The sequence below is a fragment of the Zychaea mexicana genome (assembly GCF_025766255.1).
Source record: "Zychaea mexicana strain RSA 1403 chromosome Unknown BDB00scaffold_3, whole genome shotgun sequence".
NCBI classification, from domain to species: Eukaryota; Fungi; Mucoromycota; class Mucoromycetes; order Mucorales; family Lichtheimiaceae; genus Zychaea; species Zychaea mexicana.
Genome location: NW_026516666.1, coordinates 744,342 through 761,965, shown reverse-complemented (window position 1 = coordinate 761,965; position 17,624 = coordinate 744,342). Strand labels below are relative to the sequence as shown.

The window sequence follows — 17,624 nt, the reverse complement described above, 5'->3', positions numbered from 1 at the left end:
GACACCTGCATGCTGGTCAAGATTGATGCTTCACTGTCATCCCGCTCCTAGAAGCCGACCTGTCAAGTAGCCCATCGGCTGTGGTCAAGTTCTATCCATCCATCTGTGGCGTGTGCTTTTTGCTTTGAATGGACCTGAGGAAGTCCTTAAAAGCCTCATCTTCTTCTTTGCGTTCTTTATATATTTTATACCCCCCTCCCCTCCTCCCCTTGCTCTGACCCAGGAAGTCGTTAAAAGCGTCTATTGCGTTTTTCATATAGTTTATCCCCCTCCACTTCTCCTCCCCCTTTGCTTTTCTCTCGCAGTTCCTAGTAGCCTCTGTCTCGACCCATCTTCGGATGTTGCATCGTTTCACGCGAACGGCTGTTATTTTACTCAGGCAGCCTCCGGGCGTAAGTCCTGCTTCATCTACAATTTCCCCGAGCCCACGGGTAAAAAGTGCGGCCGAGGTCCCCCATGAATTTGGGGAATGCTTTGCGTTAGTATTTACTTTCTCTTTTTCTGTCTGTGAATTTACATGGATGAGAGTTTCCTTTTTGGATTTTTCAGCTAACTTTTAAAGATTTTAATAATATAGATACTGATATAATATATGGTATATTTACAATAATGAATCGGCTCAAGTTCAGAAGACGACCGTTCGTTAATTCAATATGGTTCATACATCGTCTATTTAAAAGGCGGTGGAACGAGATGGTACTTTTAACCCAGGTACTGGCTCTGGAACAACCTACTTCAGCTCTTTCAGCGACTTGGCACCACTAGTACGGCAATATTCCTCCCAGATACGATATTCCTGGTTGGCTATGGGCTTTTTGAAAGAAGATTTTCCCATATAAAAACAAGTGATTCAAAGTACTGTAGAGAAATAACAGAACACAGAAGGACGACAAAATCAAAAGCTAGGAAGCTACTTATCATATACGTACACATTTTATGATAGTTATGTTGAGGATAACTATCATCTTTATTATGCTACTTAGTCATAGTTACGATCATCAAATGACAGTAGACGAAAATGATTCATGATTAATATTTACGACGGTGTAGACACTGCGTCCCAAGGGACATGCTTACTCACGCTTTAGATCTGGGAAGGTTTGTCGATCTAAAACAACCCTGGCTGGGCAGCAGGGAAAAAAGGTTGAGCGTGGTCAGATGACAGTGATGCATGCAAAGAGACCAATTTTATCAGTGCTTAGAAGGCTACTACCAACTTCGTCTGGAACTGTCACTGTTTCAACTATATACGTTGGGTGCCAGAGACATGCGGCGTGTCAGTATCTGTTGCTGTTCTTCTTGCGGTGAAATCTCAGAAAAAGTTTGGTTTCAAAAACTGGGGTCTGGCTGTACCCCTATGACACATCACGGCTACGCGCTGTGTCTCGCCATAGTTACATTAGTTTTGAGACAGGTAGAACGGGCAATTGAAGGACCTCAAAGGAAGATGAGAAAATTAATACTGTTTAAAGAAGCATCAGAGATCCACGAGTGACTATATACACTACTATGTCATTCGGGTTTGGACGAGAAGTTTGTGGCAGCAATAACAAGAACATTGATAAAAGACATATGTGCCGCTTCGAGCGGTGATTATATCTTACTTGCATAACCTCAAGTAATTGGATATTTAAGCTTGTAATTACAGTATATAGTGTTCTTCGACCATCTACATAAGGACATGTATTCGAAAGTTTCAAAAGACATTATCCAGGATTGGGTGATACCATCACTACTACTGCCGAGGACTTTGAAACCTAACCCTCCTATTGCGCTACAGGTGGATCGTAACTTGAATCTTTGTGAAAGACATTCAACAAGTGAATAGAGGAGCAGTTACTAATGTACAGTACATAGCATACAACGAGGCTATATTGAGATACGAAGGTGAGGGGAAGGATATATAAAGGGTTCGCGTTGGAGGAAAAAAGAAAAGGTATCATATATAAAAGCAATAGGAGGAAAAGAAAAGGGATGTTTGAAAAGGTACAACTACTGTATACTACAATACAATGGTATGCGGTGGGTTTTTTATACTTTAATCAGATTGGTGACCTTGACACTGCCATCTACACTGCCTAGTAAGCAAGTATTAGATGAGCTGGTCCAATCTACTGTTGTCAGCTTTTGATAAATAGGCTGATAACCGAATTGTAGCGACGGTCGACCATCCGCAACCCGATAAATGGTTCCTTGTGTTGTTGTATTGCTGTTACTGTTGTTGCCGTTATTCTCAGACATCATTGATGACAAAGACGATACCGATGAAGATGACGAAGCAATCACGCCTCTGCTAAGATCAAGTAGCGAGGATGATGCACATAGACAAAAGTCGGTATCTGCACTAAATGCTACCATTTGAGGTCGGGGAGAAACGGAAAGTAAGGACTGTGTGACGCTGTCATCCACAGCAATTCTGGGTAAACGTGTAGAACGACTGGATGAGATTGAAAGACGAGATCGTGAGGACGTGGATGGATTCGATTTTGGACGTGGTGGGAGTGTTGCAGCTGCTGTATTTGTTCCACCTGCTGATGGCTTTTTCGTACTAGTTGAATGGCTGCTCGTCAAGTCAATAGAATCACTTCCACCAGGTGATGGGAATGCCGCAGGTGGCGGAAAACCTGCAAGTTGTGTTTGTGATAGACTAGCACCACGCTTATGGATGGACCACTGTGAAAGCTGGCCGCTGTAATCGACGGTATAGATCGAATTCTCGTCAAAACTGAACTGGGCGACGCAACAGGGTCGATTAGATGGGTCTTTCCATTCCATAATAGATTTCATGCTTCGTACATCTTAATTCATGTTGTAGTAGAACAAAAAAGCAGTATTTAACACATTTGACTGTCTTGAACACGACTACGAGCTGGAACAACTGAAAAATAAGTAACCTTACCAAAAATGCGCACTAATCCATTATGATCTCCAGAAACAAGCATCTGACCATTATGATTCAAGGTTATTGTGTTGATATCCGCACCAGTATCTTCCTCAGCAGAATCAAAGCGGAACGTTCCCTAATAACACACCAACAGCAGTAGCATTAACGAGCGCGACATACATATAACTCTTCTTATAAATAGAGAAAAAACGTCGCGCAGCTTACAATGTCAGTCATACTCTTCATACTCCATGCAACTAAAGCGCCTGGTCGGTTCTTGTTTTCTGCAGAAAGTTTGCTTCCCGTTCCAGCGCAAACGAAGATTGGCTCGACAGGACTGCATGAAAGGTGTGTAACCCTAAAAATGACAGGCGAGGGCCACGTAATTAGTATTCTTGGTAAGTCGCAAAGCCAGCTTTTCTTCTTACCAAGGATATTTGGAATCCATATTGAATTCTTGGACTATGGATTTGTTTTCCACGTTGTATACTCGGATGGTTCCGACATCCGTACCGAGAAATAGCTAAAAACAAACATAACAGGGAGCTGTTGAGTTGATGGCAATCGTCCCTTTGTTTTGAAAATCGTATCTAACTCACGAAACGGTCTGAGCGAGCTTCCCACTCCAAGGATAAAATGTTGGAGGAATTGTTGTTGATTTTCACTGGGTTGAATGATTGGCCCTTGTGACTCCAAATTCTATAAATAAGGTCGTCTTAATACAATTACTCTAGCTGTTACCAAAATATGTACTAGTCAAGCCTACCTCACAATATTATCCATGTCACAGCTTGCTATGAGATTGCCTTCGCTGGAGAACTTTGCATGAGTAATAGCGGACGCGTGCTCTGAATACTCTTCCTACAATTGTTACCATTTTTCTAAGCCGTCCTGGGGCGGGGGTTTGTTTCCCTACCTCTCCCACATCTTTTCACTTTAAATGTGTAGCATGCTTTGTATCTCTAAATAATTACCTCGCTGACAACGACAAATGGTTCTTCGTCATCCACAATAATCACATCCGAGCCTGCGCTACCGTTTGGATCCGACGGAGAAGATCCTTGGTTCACCGATAAAGTTGCTGCCGCCTTGTCCATACTACTGCCGCCACCGGCCATCATTGTTGTGATGGTACTTGTGGCTTTGTCAGTCGACGCCGATTTGGATTTTGTTGCACCGTTACCAGCCTTTAACTCGTTGGTCATAGATGCAGCTCTCCTTCGAATTAAGGTGATACCGTCTGTCATTTCACGCCGAGTTTCAGCAACCTACCATCAATTTCGACTTGTCATGTCATAATTCGTTTCCACTTTATAAATATTTACGCCAATGACTAACCTCGTGCTTTAACTTTGCGACTTCGTTTTCACGTGCTTCGGCAGCTGCTTTCATGTTTTCTATTGTACTTTTCAGAGATTCAATTTCGGTCTGCTGCACTTTTCGTTGAACGCGATCCATGTTGAACGATAACAAACTCGGTAAAGCTATTAATTACCGTTATATGAAGAAGAAGTGCACAGATGTAAACAGGTTATATTCCCTCTCACGTATATGCACACATTCACAACCCTTTTCCTCCTTAACCATTGCACATCATACATACGCATAAACTGGAAGGTCGTTGCCAGGAAATTGTGTAAGGATATCATATAATTGTCTGTCCATTGTTTCGAAAAGAACGTTTCAAACGTTGGATCGGTGGCCGGATTCTTGACATAGGGCAAAGCTACATATATAGAAAGCAGCGTGGAAGATTCAATATACAGCCGCCGATCCTTTGATCCTTCTCAGTTTCCTTCTTTATCTTTTGTATAGATATCATGTACTCTTTCCCGCATATCTGACAATGCCAAATAATATATTCTATATGTGAATATGAAAAAAGACTGACCGAACCATTGCGACCATTCGGGCTTGCCGTGTAAATCAGGGCCGTAGAGATCAAAGAACTCGATCACCTTGTCACGTTTTTTATGTTGTATTGCTATGTTTAGAGATAGAGTCAATGTATGGGTTTCCAAATTGCTGGGAAAAACTATAGAAGGACGAACCATAAACCAGATAATGCCGCAACAAGCATAGTTCGAATTTTTTGACCGTGCGCTGAAACCGACTATCCAGACGCGAGAAAAACCGTAAATCGAGATACCGGTAATAATCGATCAAACGCTGAATATCGCTATTGGATATGTAACCGAGCAACTCGTCGAGAATCTTGTCGACCTACACGATTTATCGTTGGCAGAAGTCATGTGAATAATGGAAATCCTCTTCCTTTTCTTTCTCTTCATTGTGTTTTAAAAGCAGTAACGAAAACTACTGTCGTTGACTCCACAATTAACCTGATAACTTTTGTCCTTGTCTACGCGGCACTCATTCTCAAAAGCTCGATACGTATTGGTAAAGCCGCGAAACTTTAAAGCATAATTGTAACGGCATTACAGTTTTAACATTGTAAAGGGAACAGGTTAATAAATGTTGGTCTTTTCTTTCCACTAAGTTTGCTTCTCCTTCCTTCCATTCTCTATGAGAAGAGCATTGTCTTTAAACAACGAGAAGGAAAGGGAACCAAAAAGCACTGAGCTCTCAAGGCTTCAAACACTTACCAAGAGATACTCTTTGACAAGTTCGTCTACTTGATTTAACGAGTTCATCGCTTGTTGCCCAAGTTGAAAAGAAGCAAAGAAAAAAAATTAATGGAAGAAATAAGGGGTTCGGAAAGGCCAATGCGTCGGGTCTACAAAAATTGCTCATTTGTAGCATTTGTACAAAGAACAGTTATTTTATACCGGTAACTCTATCAATTAGGGCTTACAGGATGTTGAGACAACAATTTAGAGTTATCTCGCATCGTCACAGACTATTAGTTTCCAGTTGCTTTATTTTAGATCACTCATGAAACCTATCAGCGTACGGAATTCATTTTGATGATGGGTAATAGTGGTTCCCTCCGCCCATACTACAAGAGCTCTGTACACGTATAGCATATGCAACTACCTGATAGATCTCATTGGTGAGGAAGACAGAAGGATATGTGCCATCTGATCATGGTATCATACAAGAATCACATCATTAGGCCGAGAGGTGCTAATACGCTCATAGGATAAGAAACCAGGGTATACATGATCTTTACGAGCAGGAATTATAATGTGTTGTCTTCAAATTGTCGTCTAAATAATGTATATTTGATGCTCTGAACCTTAGTTCTTTATTATATTCTCGATGCTGCTGCTATAGGTTTGGGCAATATCCATCTATTGGGATGAATGGTGGTGCTTATTAGAATTAGCAAAACATATCGATTATATATCACTCGTTTGCGATATATATACTCTATGATGTGCTTAGCACTTTCTAGGTTTGTATTGACAGAACTATGTAATTCCACGTACTGTAGCAGCTGATCGAGCCCACATTAAATAATGAAGGGTAGGTTTCCTCGAGGTGCGGACATTTACAGCACTCTCTGCTACCATTAGAGATTTTCTTTGGAACACCGCTCGTTAAACCGATCACCTCTGTTTTAAGGATCATCTTATGATGTTACACTATTACATGTAATATTTATATACATTTCAGGTTGGGATGCAAGTTGTTGAGGGGTGAAGAAGAAGAAGAAGAAGAAGAACAGGAAGTCATCAAATAGGCGATAGCGAAGATTAAACGAAAATACCAGCAATTGGTAGACGATCTTCCTATTACTGTTGAGCCATTGAGACTCTGAACATCTGTGAAGAGAAGAACCAGGTCTTTGAAATTGATGCAATCTCATAACACCAATTTCGCCAATCAAGCTATTAAGCTTAATAACTTAACCAAAAATAACCGATCAATCGTGGGACAAGTGATCGGTGATCGGTTTAGCGAACGTCCGATATTTTACTGCTTACCGAGCTGGTATCTTGGGGAAGTGATTGGTTTAACGAAATATCGGTTTAAGGGTGATCGGTTTAACGAGCGCGTACTGTAGCAATTTCTGCTTTTAGGCGAGGGCGACCTCAAATTGGTTGTAACCACTTATTTTTACAGTAACTGGAAATATGCAACTTGGTGACAAAAGGTCTGGAGTGTCATGCTGTTGAAGCCAGTAATACTACATCATTACTATCAGACGAACTGTGGCACTGTAGAGACCACAAGGGAAAATAACATGATACTGCAGAAACTACAGGGGAATTTCATCATAACCTTACTAGAGATGGTGAAGAGGGACAAATCTTTATAGTGTACATCAGGTAAACTTTTTAGTACGATAATTCTGCCTATGGATCCAGAAAACAACAAAATCTATGTAAATGGAACTTTCATTTTTCAGGATCAGGTACTATTGCTTCATCGCTATATTCCTGTTTACGAGATAAAAAGCGATTTGGGACATGGTGCCTTCAATACGATGTTTAGTGGGTTACTGCTTATATAACGCTTGCTGGCAATAAAAGTACGCGCGAAAAACATCTGTTCTTTGTAATGAAGCAAAATTGTGAATGTGAGTTGCATTGTGGATAAGGTAAAAGCCTATTATATTTTACTAATGCTAAGCAATCGCACCGAGTCAATTAGCTCTTATCGCCGAAGGTGTTATGGCTCGTTTGCATAGATATAATGAAGAGCTTCAAGCCATACGAGATGAGGAGTTCATAAATGCTGGCCATGCAAGAGAGTCAATGTATACGGATGGGACCGACGGAAAACAGGTGCAAAGAGCGTTTAAAAGTACAACATCAGGCGTAGTATGTAACAGTGTTGTGTAATAGTAAAGACCCTGTGGACGCGAGAAATATGCTCCGCCTAACATTGCTTGACAGGATCAAGAACGTCAACGGGACCATGCAAGGTTAGACTTCAGATTATTCTGTACTAACAACACGGGCTTCTTGCGTTATAAGCAAATCTTCCAATCCAATAAGGTAACACCAAGCAGCTGCAAATGCACTAAAGTAGCTCTATTGCTTTGCGGGAATAATGCCTATACCTAGTAATCGATTTCATTAGAGGTAAGTAATGATTTGCAGCTTGACTGTTTAGGAAAATGACAACGGTGACACATCTGTCATTCTTAACACAGACAAACCCGATGTCAGCCTGTTTATCCCCCGATTTTCCCGATGCATCAAAGTTTTGATGTCTTCACCACCATCGCCAAGTTTGATGGATCTCGAGAAGGTGCATTAGCTTCAGTGATCTGATTTATTACTTATTGCATGTTCTAGTAACAGTACATATGCGATGATGCCTTCTTCCTTTCAAATGAAAAGGTTCATGAAGTGATATTATTTAACCTGTGTAGCAGAAAGTATGATTTGCATCAATAACCACAGCAATATGTTTAGTGCTATTGCTGCTCTGAGCGTAGAAACATCAAAATCCGCGGGTTTACAATGGCTTGAGCTATTTAAATAGCACAGTTTTTATTTTTCTTTTCCCCTTAGACTTAGCTCCCCACCCTTTCCTTTCTTTTTTTATATCGCACGCAGCCCTAACCGTTATCGTTGCTTGGTTTGTTGTACTTTGTCATGACAATAAGTGGTTATTCAGGATCTAAATTTTAATTTCGTTTCCTCCCCTTTGCTATGATAAAATAGCTCAAAATTATGCGTGCTTTTACGACCACCACACTCCTTTCTGCGATTGCTGCAGTCGTTCCTGTTCTTGTAGCAGGTCAACTTACTGGCTCTGTCGGTCCTGAAACCTCTATTGCTGACAAATCTGCCAGGAAAATATGTAACGTTCTTAATTATGGTGCTGTAGCAGATAAATCTACAGACGTTGGCCCTGCCATTTATGATGCTCAGTTGGACTGTCGTGATGCCGGAGGTATCGTTTACATTCCCGAAGGCGACTATGCAATGGAAACCTGGGTGACTCTTAGCGGCGGTGAAATGGGTTGGGCCATCCAACTTGATGGTACAATTCATCGAACCGGTACCGATGGTGGCAACATGTTTATGATCAAGCGTACACGCGACTTTGAAATGTTTTCGAGCACTGGCAAGGGTGCGATCCAGGGCAACGGTTACGAGTTTCATGCAGATGACGGCAATTTAGGAGGGCCACGCATCCTTCGTCTTACTATGGTTGACACATTTTCAGTCCATGATATTACCCTCGTTGACGCTCCTGCGTTCCACTTTTCATTGGATACATGCACCAACGGTGAAGTTTATAACATGGCTATTCGCGGTGCTGATCACGGTGGTTTAGACGGTATCGATGTTTGGGGCGAGAATATCTGGATCCACGACGTCATGGTAACCAACAAGGATGAATGCGTCACTATCAAGAACCCATCGCACAATATGCTGGTCGAGAGTATCTACTGTAACTGGAGTGGTGGCTCTGCATTTGGGTCACTCGGCGGTGGCACTAACATCTCTGACATCACATATCGTAACATCTATATCTATAAATCAAACCAAATGATGATGATCAAATCCAACGGTGGCGACGGCACAGTTTCCAATGTCCTGTTCGAGAACTTTATTGGCCATAGCAACGCGTATTCTTTGAATATCGACCAGTACTGGAGCAGCATGAGCACTGTTGATGGCGATGGCGTTCAGCTCAATAACTTTACTATTACCAACTGGAGAGGTACATGCGAAAACGGTAAACAACGTGGGCCGATCAAGGTGCTCTGCGCCGATGGTGCTCCTTGTACAGATATCAAGATTGACGATTTCGCCATGTGGACAGGTAATTTTGTCATATATATACACCAGGATGGATAAATCATTAGAATGTTTCCCTCCCTTTCAATTTTCGAAATCATTGCTGACTATGATACGAAACTATACATTTTACAGAGTCTGGTGAAATCCTTGACAACATATGTCTATCTGCTTATGGTACCGGAGCCTGCTTAAAGGACAATATCCCTACTCCCACTGCGTATGAAATAATCCATGCTACAACGACGGTTGCCCCTTCCAATTACGCTGCTCCGACAATGGCTGAAGATCTTGAAGATAGCTTCGGATTTACCGTCAGCATTCCGATTCCCACCATTCCCGCATCTTTCTTCCCGGATACTCCCCCGATCAGCCCTCTTGCTGGCAAAGAATCGATAAAGACGGTTGCAGCAGCTCAATCTGTTTCAGCCGAAACTATACCTACCACTACCACTACTACCACCGTTGAACCTACTACTATCACCACTACTACCAAGGAAGAGAGCGCAACCGCTACTCCGACCGAGTCTAGCACCAAGCGTAATCATCATCATCATCGCCAAAACAAGCATGACAGAAAGAGGCATCATCACTGAAAACAATGCAAGAAGTCTCACTAGCAAGAATCCAGAAAGGATGAAGATGAAAACTAACGGTGCTTTGTTGTTTGTTTAATGCTGCTTTTTGAATATCCAATCAAATGATATTGTAACATGTGTACACTTTTTCATAACTATAATAAATTGTCAGTAGTAGAACAAGAAAGCTGTTTTTGATCTGCAGCGGCATCTTTTTGTTTATATACATAATACGTTTCATGGGCGTTATACATATCGAGCAATTCTCTTGTTTAATCGGCGTACACAGAATTTTCTATTCTGTGATTTGAAGCACGTATACGATCATGCGTATGGCTTACTTTATATACTTATGTTGATTAGAAACAGTACGTAGATGAAGCATAGAGAGACGGGTGTGATAGTAAGTTTTATAAGAATGATTTTCTTTTTGGGGCGAATTTTACAAACTAACTAATCAGATGGGGTCTGATATTAAGGAAGGAAAGGAGGAATGTTAAGCGGTAAAAGATATTTATAATGATGTATGATATGTGGGTGAGGGATTAAAATTTTATGATATACGTATGGACTTGATACTTTTAAGTTTAGAATGTAGTTGATTTTGAGCTACTAACAGCTGCCCACTGCCACTGTATCACCAATGCTTCTTCCTTAGCGCACCTGACAGAAAGGTTATCGAAAAATTCAATCTACTATAAGAAACGATCGCCACTACATATTGTACACCGAAGCCCGATACAACTTGAACTCGTGTATGGTTCATACTTCAGTCGACTCGGTTTAACTGCACATCTACTAAATTTCAACCTTCGATAACTCCAAAGACTTAAAAGGTAGCATGCAAATACATTTTCACACTGACTTGACAAAAGGAACGGGAGCGAAGAAAAGGGCGATTACGTGGAATCCCGAGTGCCAGGTTGCTTTGATCAGATTAAAGCACACATGTGTGACGCCCCCATCTTGATGCCGCCTAATCCGGATAAGCCTTATATCATTGAAACGGATGCATCAGATTTTGGTGTTGCTGCTGTGCTATTGCAGGAAGGATCCGATTTGGCTTGTTCGTTTTCTTTATCATTTGTCTTTATGATACTTCCATCTTCATCCGTTCATGCTCTCTGCATCCAAAATGCACTGAATAAACTGTACTCGCCTGCTTGTAATGCGTTGCGGGAGCTGCAGCTATATGCCAGTCTACCTATTACTTTGGTCCTTATTGCACAATATTAATGTTCCAATTGAAGCAGTACAATTGACCCCGGTATTCTCTTTCAACACCTCATCAATTTTCCTCTTCAAGACAATCTTTATCGTCAAATTTAATAGAGGTGAGTACTGATCGTATCTTTAAGGGCTCTAGATACAGCTTTTTCAAGGGTGATTTATGTAGGTATCTACTTTTTATATTCTTCTAATGGCTTTGTGTAATAAAATGAAGTCAGGGTGCTTTGTAAGTAAGCTACTCTCGGCGAAGTCTATCTGTAACGAAGCCCTTAGTCCGTCGAGCGAAGAATAATTGGAAGCGTATCATAATGTTACGGGCAGTTTTTCTAAATCCCTTCGATCAGACATTTGACAGGTAAAATCTGGACTGTAAATCCCTTACAAAAAACCAGCATATTATATTATAGTAATATTATTTAAACTGACAAGCAAGTATATAAACGTACTAATATCAGATTCAAATGATGAATTTAATCATAAAGGTTCGGTAAATTGCTAAAAGTTTATCCATAAGATTGCTTCTACCTGGCCGCCGATGAAGTCCAATCCCACCGTATTATGTATTTTCAAAGGTTGCTCAGGATTTGAATATGCTACGTCTTAGACGATGAGCGTTGTGTGCAACGGAGTTCTAGGATATTTGTTGATTTGGTAATACTTTGAAACGTCAATACGAAGGCCGTGAACCCCGCGTAAAACGCTCTATAAACTAAGATCCAAGTATTATACTGTACTATGTTGAACATGCCCGTTTCATGTTCCCTTTCGATGCTATCCGAAGCCTTACAATCAAACGAATTTGACAATACAGTTCAAGTGCTACACCGGAATTTTATCATTGGGTGACACAAGGTAAATTTTCAAGCTTTCTTCTGCATAAGGTCGATTTAACCCACTGGCGTTATATATTTGAAGGAACAACTTTTTGGCCAGATGATGTGGCAGCCAGCACCACATTGGCGCTACGCCAGATACATAGAGAAAACACATGTATATCCTAGTGACATTATCTAATTATGTAAGTATCTTTGCGCCTTCATATATATCGATAACAACGTCACGCTATATCAATAAATCATGTCCATCTTCACCACAAAAAAGTCGACATAACCCAGCCTGTTTAAAATTGACGTAAACTCATCAGCAGCTCGAATCGTGTAACACTTTATTTGATGAAATCGTAGATGCAGTGCTCTGAGGATTATAGCGTATATAAAAGCTTTCTTGTAGCATAAACTCGCCTTCAAGGATTTGTAGTTACTTAGTATAGAAAGAATAGTAAAAAAGCTCAAGGCTCTGCAACTTTATTTGAACCCGATCGTTCCATGTACAGTACCTCCCAATGCAGAACCTTACCAAATAAGTAAACAGAACGCGTCATTTTTTGAGCAAACTGAAAATGTTTGTTCCGCAGCAAAAACACTTCCAGGTATATAAAACAAACATGAAATTGCCTTCTGCCTTTTTATTATCTTTCCAAAGTACGTAACTACTATTACATATGGCTCAAGCATGCGAACTCGGAAAAGGATCTGCAGCTTTTGTAAATCCGCTCGGTTTAGGTTGTATGGGGTAGGTCAAGGAAATCTTTCATGACAACATTGCGCATATTTAGAATTATAGTCATTATTGCTTTGTTACTGTTGCTGGGTTGGTATGCTTAGTGGGTGATACGAAATGTTCAAGATGTAAAAACACCATAGGGCACCGGATAAGCTCTGATGACTGACTTGAATATGATTGATTACCCAAGCATGAGCGAGTTTTATGGTGCGTCAGACGAAGAAACAAACATGGCTGTTTTGGATCGTGCATTGGAGCTCGGTTGCAGTTTTTGGGACACAGCCAACGTCTATGGGCTGGGAAAGAACGAAGAGTTGCTCGGACGCTATTTTGCCGCGAGAGGAAATCGCGACAAGGTGTTTTTGTGCACCAAGTTTGGTATCGTCAGAGACGAGGGTGGAAAATTCTTGGGCTTCAATGGAAAACCTGAATATGTTCGCCAGTGCTGCGAGGATAATCTAAAGCGTCTTGGCGTGGACACCATCGATTTATACTACCAACATCGGCCGGATCCTAACACGTAAGCTAAACTTTGAATATGCTACTGTACTAGCCATTGCTGTATACCACTAAAGGAATTAAGGTTTCTTGTGGCTCACTTTTTCTCAACTTATTTCATTCAGCCCGATCGAAGAAACTATGAAGGCTCTGGTAGAGCTGAAAAATGAAGGGAAAATTCGGCACATCGGCCTATCGGAAGGTGCTGTCGATGAGCATTGTGTAGACAGAATGCGTCGCGCCCACAAGGTCCATCCTATCGCCGCTTACCAGGTCGAATTCTCGCCTTGAACTTTGGATATGGTGCATCCCGTTTATAATCGCCAAAAAGTGAACTCTAATCAAAGATCAGTAAGTTGATGCTTTGCTTATTTGTTAAATATCATTCTTTAGCATCTTTAGAATAGTTATTGAACTCGGGTTTAGTTATTTTGTTTGTAGAAAAAAAAGTTATCAGCCATCAAAGTTGGCTGCTTTTGCTGGTTTTTGGCTGAGGTGGTATAAATTTGAAACACTGGACTTATGCCGGAGATCGGAGCTGGCTTCTCTTTTATGACCGCTGATGATTGGAAATCGTGGTGTATCGTATACTCGCCCTTCGTCTTGCAAAATCATCTGCCCCGCCATCTTCTCGCTCACTGGCTGAGCTTCGTAAACGCCTGTCGATGGCTGGTCAAGCCTTCCGTCACCATGAACGAGATAGAAGGAGCCAACACGTTTTTGCTGGACTTTTGTCGTGGTGTCGAACGCATATATGGCAGAGAGCAAATCACGCCAAATATGCATCTGCATATGCACTTGGACGTAACGATCGAGGATTTTGGACCTTTATATGCTTTCTGGCTCTTTAGTTTTGAGAGATATAATGGATATTTAAAGGAGATCGATACGAACCAGAAGGATTCATTCGAGATGACGTTCATGAAGAAGTTCTGGCGCCGATGATGGCCTTGCAGGCCATGGGTGGGCGTATGGGGGCCCACAGGCCGGTGTAGCATGCATATGCTATTCTGGTGAAGGCAGCGAGTTTATATCGTCTGGGTCGGTGATCTCGTGGTGCCACTCACCGAAAACGCAACCACGGATCCCATCGTTGGCTTGGGTTGAACATTTGGATCAATCGGAGCAAGAGGAACACACCAAAAAACCAACAATACCATACAACTGGGATAATCAAAGGAGCAGCAACCATGAACCAAGAAGATCTCTTCGACATCAATCACCTATGCATCACATTATCACATACCTTCAACATACATCATCAATGGTAAGTTATTCTCTGAATTATCTGAACGGCATTTAAGATCTAGTTGACTGGTTTTCTAACGCTATGTTTGTTTCGATCTTGTAAGGGAAGCAACAAACAAAAAGAGAAAAAAGGATGAAGCTGCCGACGCATATACAGTGCGGCTTTACGATCCAAAATCAATGAACAGATGTAATCACCGACACATTTACAGTGTGATTTACAATTCTGGATGCTATTTTCCCAAATCGCAAAAGCAAGATGCAGTACATACAAAAGGTACGTGAGGATCGCGAATACAAGAGGTTAAGACGAACATTTAAATGCAAAAACTGACAGGCGATCTTTGTTTCTCTAGGCTTTTAAAGCTATTTAACATCAAGTTCACGAGATTCATTGGTCATGTTTGCCGCTCCTGGGTTTATTTCATGAAGTTTGGTATATCCTTTAAAAACAATAAATCTGCATATGTTTTGCTCTCTGTACTATTATCACGCATTATAAATGCGATTTTTAGAATGCGAAGTGTCAATATATTGAGTTGAATGGTATCTGTGTATGCGACAAGTCTTTTATGCAAGGGTAGAAGCAGTAGCAGCTTTAAAATACAACGTATATAAGCGACAACAGCACCGTCAAGGGACCATGGAGACTCTTCATATTATAGTATATATACTGCTACAAAGAGCATCCGCCACATGAAGTCCTACTAAAAGTTCAACAGCTAATTTGGGAACTTACGGTATATAAATTACATAACAAAAGTCTACGTAGAATCTGAATGCGAGGTCGAAGAATATTTGAAATGTTGCCTTTCTAACAGACTCTTCTTGGTTGGTGCATAGCTCATACTTACGTTTATCGCTATCTTTCGCATGATTACAAATTACTACATCTTTTCTCGGGAATCCTTCTTTTCTAAATGCATTGTTCATATACCATATCATTTGTCTTCCCTCTATTTAAATGTAGCACATGATACAATAGCCTTGTTTTCCTACGCACCATTTCTTTGTATACCTTGAGCGTAAGTTATGACTGTGTACAGTCGCTTGAGTGTTTTAAAGTTTTATTTAAAAATCGCATCTGTAGAAGAAATATAAGCCATAATTCACGGCTTCCTGATCCACTCTTTCTGGCCTTCTATCAGCCCTCTTCTTATATATCTTCGCTTGTGATGCCGTGTTTATAAGCGAGTCATTATAAAGTCGGTCCTCCCTCTTCACTATGAGTAACTGCTACATAATAACATCCTCTTATAGAACTTTTATGGCCTAGAACGCATCTATCATCCACATTTTTCGGCATAGATTAAAGTATTTTATACTTTTCAAAGCTACTAGTAATTGATGCAGACAGTGGAGAAGAACGCATCATACGCGGTATGTAATTTCATCAAGAAAGCAGTCAGTTCAATAAATTTGCGGATATGATCCTTGAGGGACAAGTATCGAACGGAGTAAGTGAAACGTTATGATACTGGCAAGTAGAAAAGGAATACGACAATTGTTGTTGTGTATGTTGGCTGCGCGGGTCGCTCCGTATGCGTCTTTCCCCGACCGCCTTCCTTTCTTATTTTTATACTTTTTTACTAATGGAAAGTGATTCAACCTCCACTCCTAGCACAACTGTGGAAGCGCTTAGAAAAGCATTGCAAGATCTCGGCCTTGACACTCGTGGACACAAACCCGAACTCAAGAAACGATTGCGCAAAGCGAAAAAGAAGCTTGCAGCGCAGAATGAGAAACAGCAACAAGAAGAGGAACGAAACAAAACGCGACCTTCGCCATTGCCTTCTTCTTCTGCTGGCGCCACCTGTATTGATGGACAAAAACAACAAGAGCAAAAGTCGCAACAAAAGGAAGATTCAGAATTAACTCAAGATCGCGACGATCAGCCGCTTAAAAAGCAACCTTTCGACTATTACTTGTTCTTTGACGTAGAAGCAACTTGTGAAGAAGGCGGTAGCTTTGAATACCCGAATGAAATTATCGAGTTTCCTATTGTTCTTGTCGATGGTCGCACGTTTGAAATAGTATGTTTACAATTTTGCAGTCTTTGTTCTTCTAATTGCATGTGATGATGATATTAATTGCTTCGATGTATGGATAGGTGGATGAGTTTCGTTCCTATGTCAAACCCGGAACCAATCCAATTTTATCAGACTACTGCATAAAACTGACAGGCATTGACCAGGTACGATAAATAGCAATAGCAACACAAAGTGCAATTTAGGCCGAGGAATCGGATCTAAATCGAACTGTTTCTTTTTATAATCATGAAGCAAACTGTTGACGCAAGTCCAACATTTATCGAAGTACTGAATTCATTTCAAGAGTTCCTCGCCAAACATTCATTGTTTCAGAAAAAGAGTGCTGTATTTGTAACAGGTATATCTAAAAGATTCCAGAATACAAATAGCAGACTTATGTGTAAAGCCGAATGCGGGTCGTAGTAGCACTAACTTAAGAGCTCGTCTTCTAGATGGACCTTTTGATATTCGTGACTTTATTACTAAGCAATGTGCTCATAGCGACATTGAACGGCCCTCGTATTTCAAGCTGCCATGGGTTAACATCCGCAAGATGTTTAGAGAGTTTTATGGATTCAAACAAGGAATGAATATCACCAAAATGTTGGAAACTTTAAGCATGGCATTTGAAGGCCGTCAACATTCTGGTTTGGATGATGCCCGGAACTTGTGTCGGATAGCTCAAAAGATGCGAATAGACGGCTGTGTGTTTAAGACAAACATGTATTGGGAGAAACCGAAACGCAGAAAAAGAAGATGATTTTCGTTACCACACTAAATCCGCTAGAGAGCACATCCTTCTATTACTATTATCATAGTATATCGGGGCAAGATGGCACAGTAACTCTTACTGTCGTTGTTGGTATAAATTGGGATAAAAGACGGAGGAAGTGATGAGGAAATTAAGGGAAATCGATTGTATATA

At 40.9% G+C, this 17,624-nt stretch overlaps 5 protein-coding genes across 5 annotated transcripts; 4 read left to right on the top strand and 1 right to left on the bottom strand.

Moving 5' to 3' along the window:
* Window positions 1–1,635: 1,635 nt before the first annotated feature.
* Window positions 1,636–5,626, bottom strand: BDB00DRAFT_797920 (WD40-repeat-containing domain protein). The gene is made up of 13 exons (XM_053121579.1): window positions 5,491–5,626; window positions 5,227–5,298; window positions 4,936–5,107; window positions 4,776–4,868; window positions 4,488–4,610; window positions 4,223–4,368; window positions 3,859–4,152; window positions 3,651–3,745; window positions 3,484–3,583; window positions 3,313–3,407; window positions 3,110–3,242; window positions 2,900–3,020; window positions 1,636–2,798 (listed from the first exon to the last, which is right to left on the bottom strand). The coding sequence occupies exons 1-13, from the start codon at window positions 5,536–5,538 to the stop codon at window positions 2,032–2,034; spliced, it is 2,259 nt and encodes a 752-aa protein (XP_052985296.1). The 5' UTR covers window positions 5,539–5,626; the 3' UTR covers window positions 1,636–2,031.
* A 2,849-nt stretch (window positions 5,627–8,475) lies between these two features.
* BDB00DRAFT_754007 (RGase A) lies at window positions 8,476–10,148 on the top strand (the record flags this gene model as incomplete). The annotated part of the gene is made up of 2 exons (XM_053118727.1): window positions 8,476–9,577; window positions 9,688–10,148. 2 exons carry the CDS (start codon window positions 8,476–8,478, stop codon window positions 10,146–10,148), a joined length of 1,563 nt encoding a protein of 520 aa, XP_052985295.1.
* Window positions 10,149–12,860: 2,712 nt separating this feature from the next.
* Window positions 12,861–13,922, top strand: BDB00DRAFT_331175 (NADP-dependent oxidoreductase domain-containing protein; the record flags this gene model as incomplete). Its single annotated transcript, XM_053116971.1, has 4 exons — window positions 12,861–12,932; window positions 13,114–13,443; window positions 13,547–13,772; window positions 13,848–13,922. Coding segments are annotated over 3 exons (568 nt in total), but the record flags the coding sequence as incomplete, so codon positions are not given.
* Window positions 13,923–16,261: 2,339 nt separating this feature from the next.
* On the top strand, window positions 16,262–16,872 carry BDB00DRAFT_783628 (uncharacterized protein; the record flags this gene model as incomplete). The annotated part of the gene is made up of 2 exons (XM_053120394.1): window positions 16,262–16,702; window positions 16,780–16,872. 2 exons carry the CDS (start codon window positions 16,262–16,264, stop codon window positions 16,870–16,872), a joined length of 534 nt encoding a protein of 177 aa, XP_052985293.1.
* Window positions 16,873–16,942: 70 nt separating this feature from the next.
* On the top strand, window positions 16,943–17,459 carry BDB00DRAFT_754034 (ribonuclease H-like domain-containing protein; the record flags this gene model as incomplete). Its single annotated transcript, XM_053118729.1, has 2 exons — window positions 16,943–17,057; window positions 17,152–17,459. Coding segments are annotated over 2 exons (423 nt in total), but the record flags the coding sequence as incomplete, so codon positions are not given.
* Window positions 17,460–17,624: the final 165 nt, after the last annotated feature.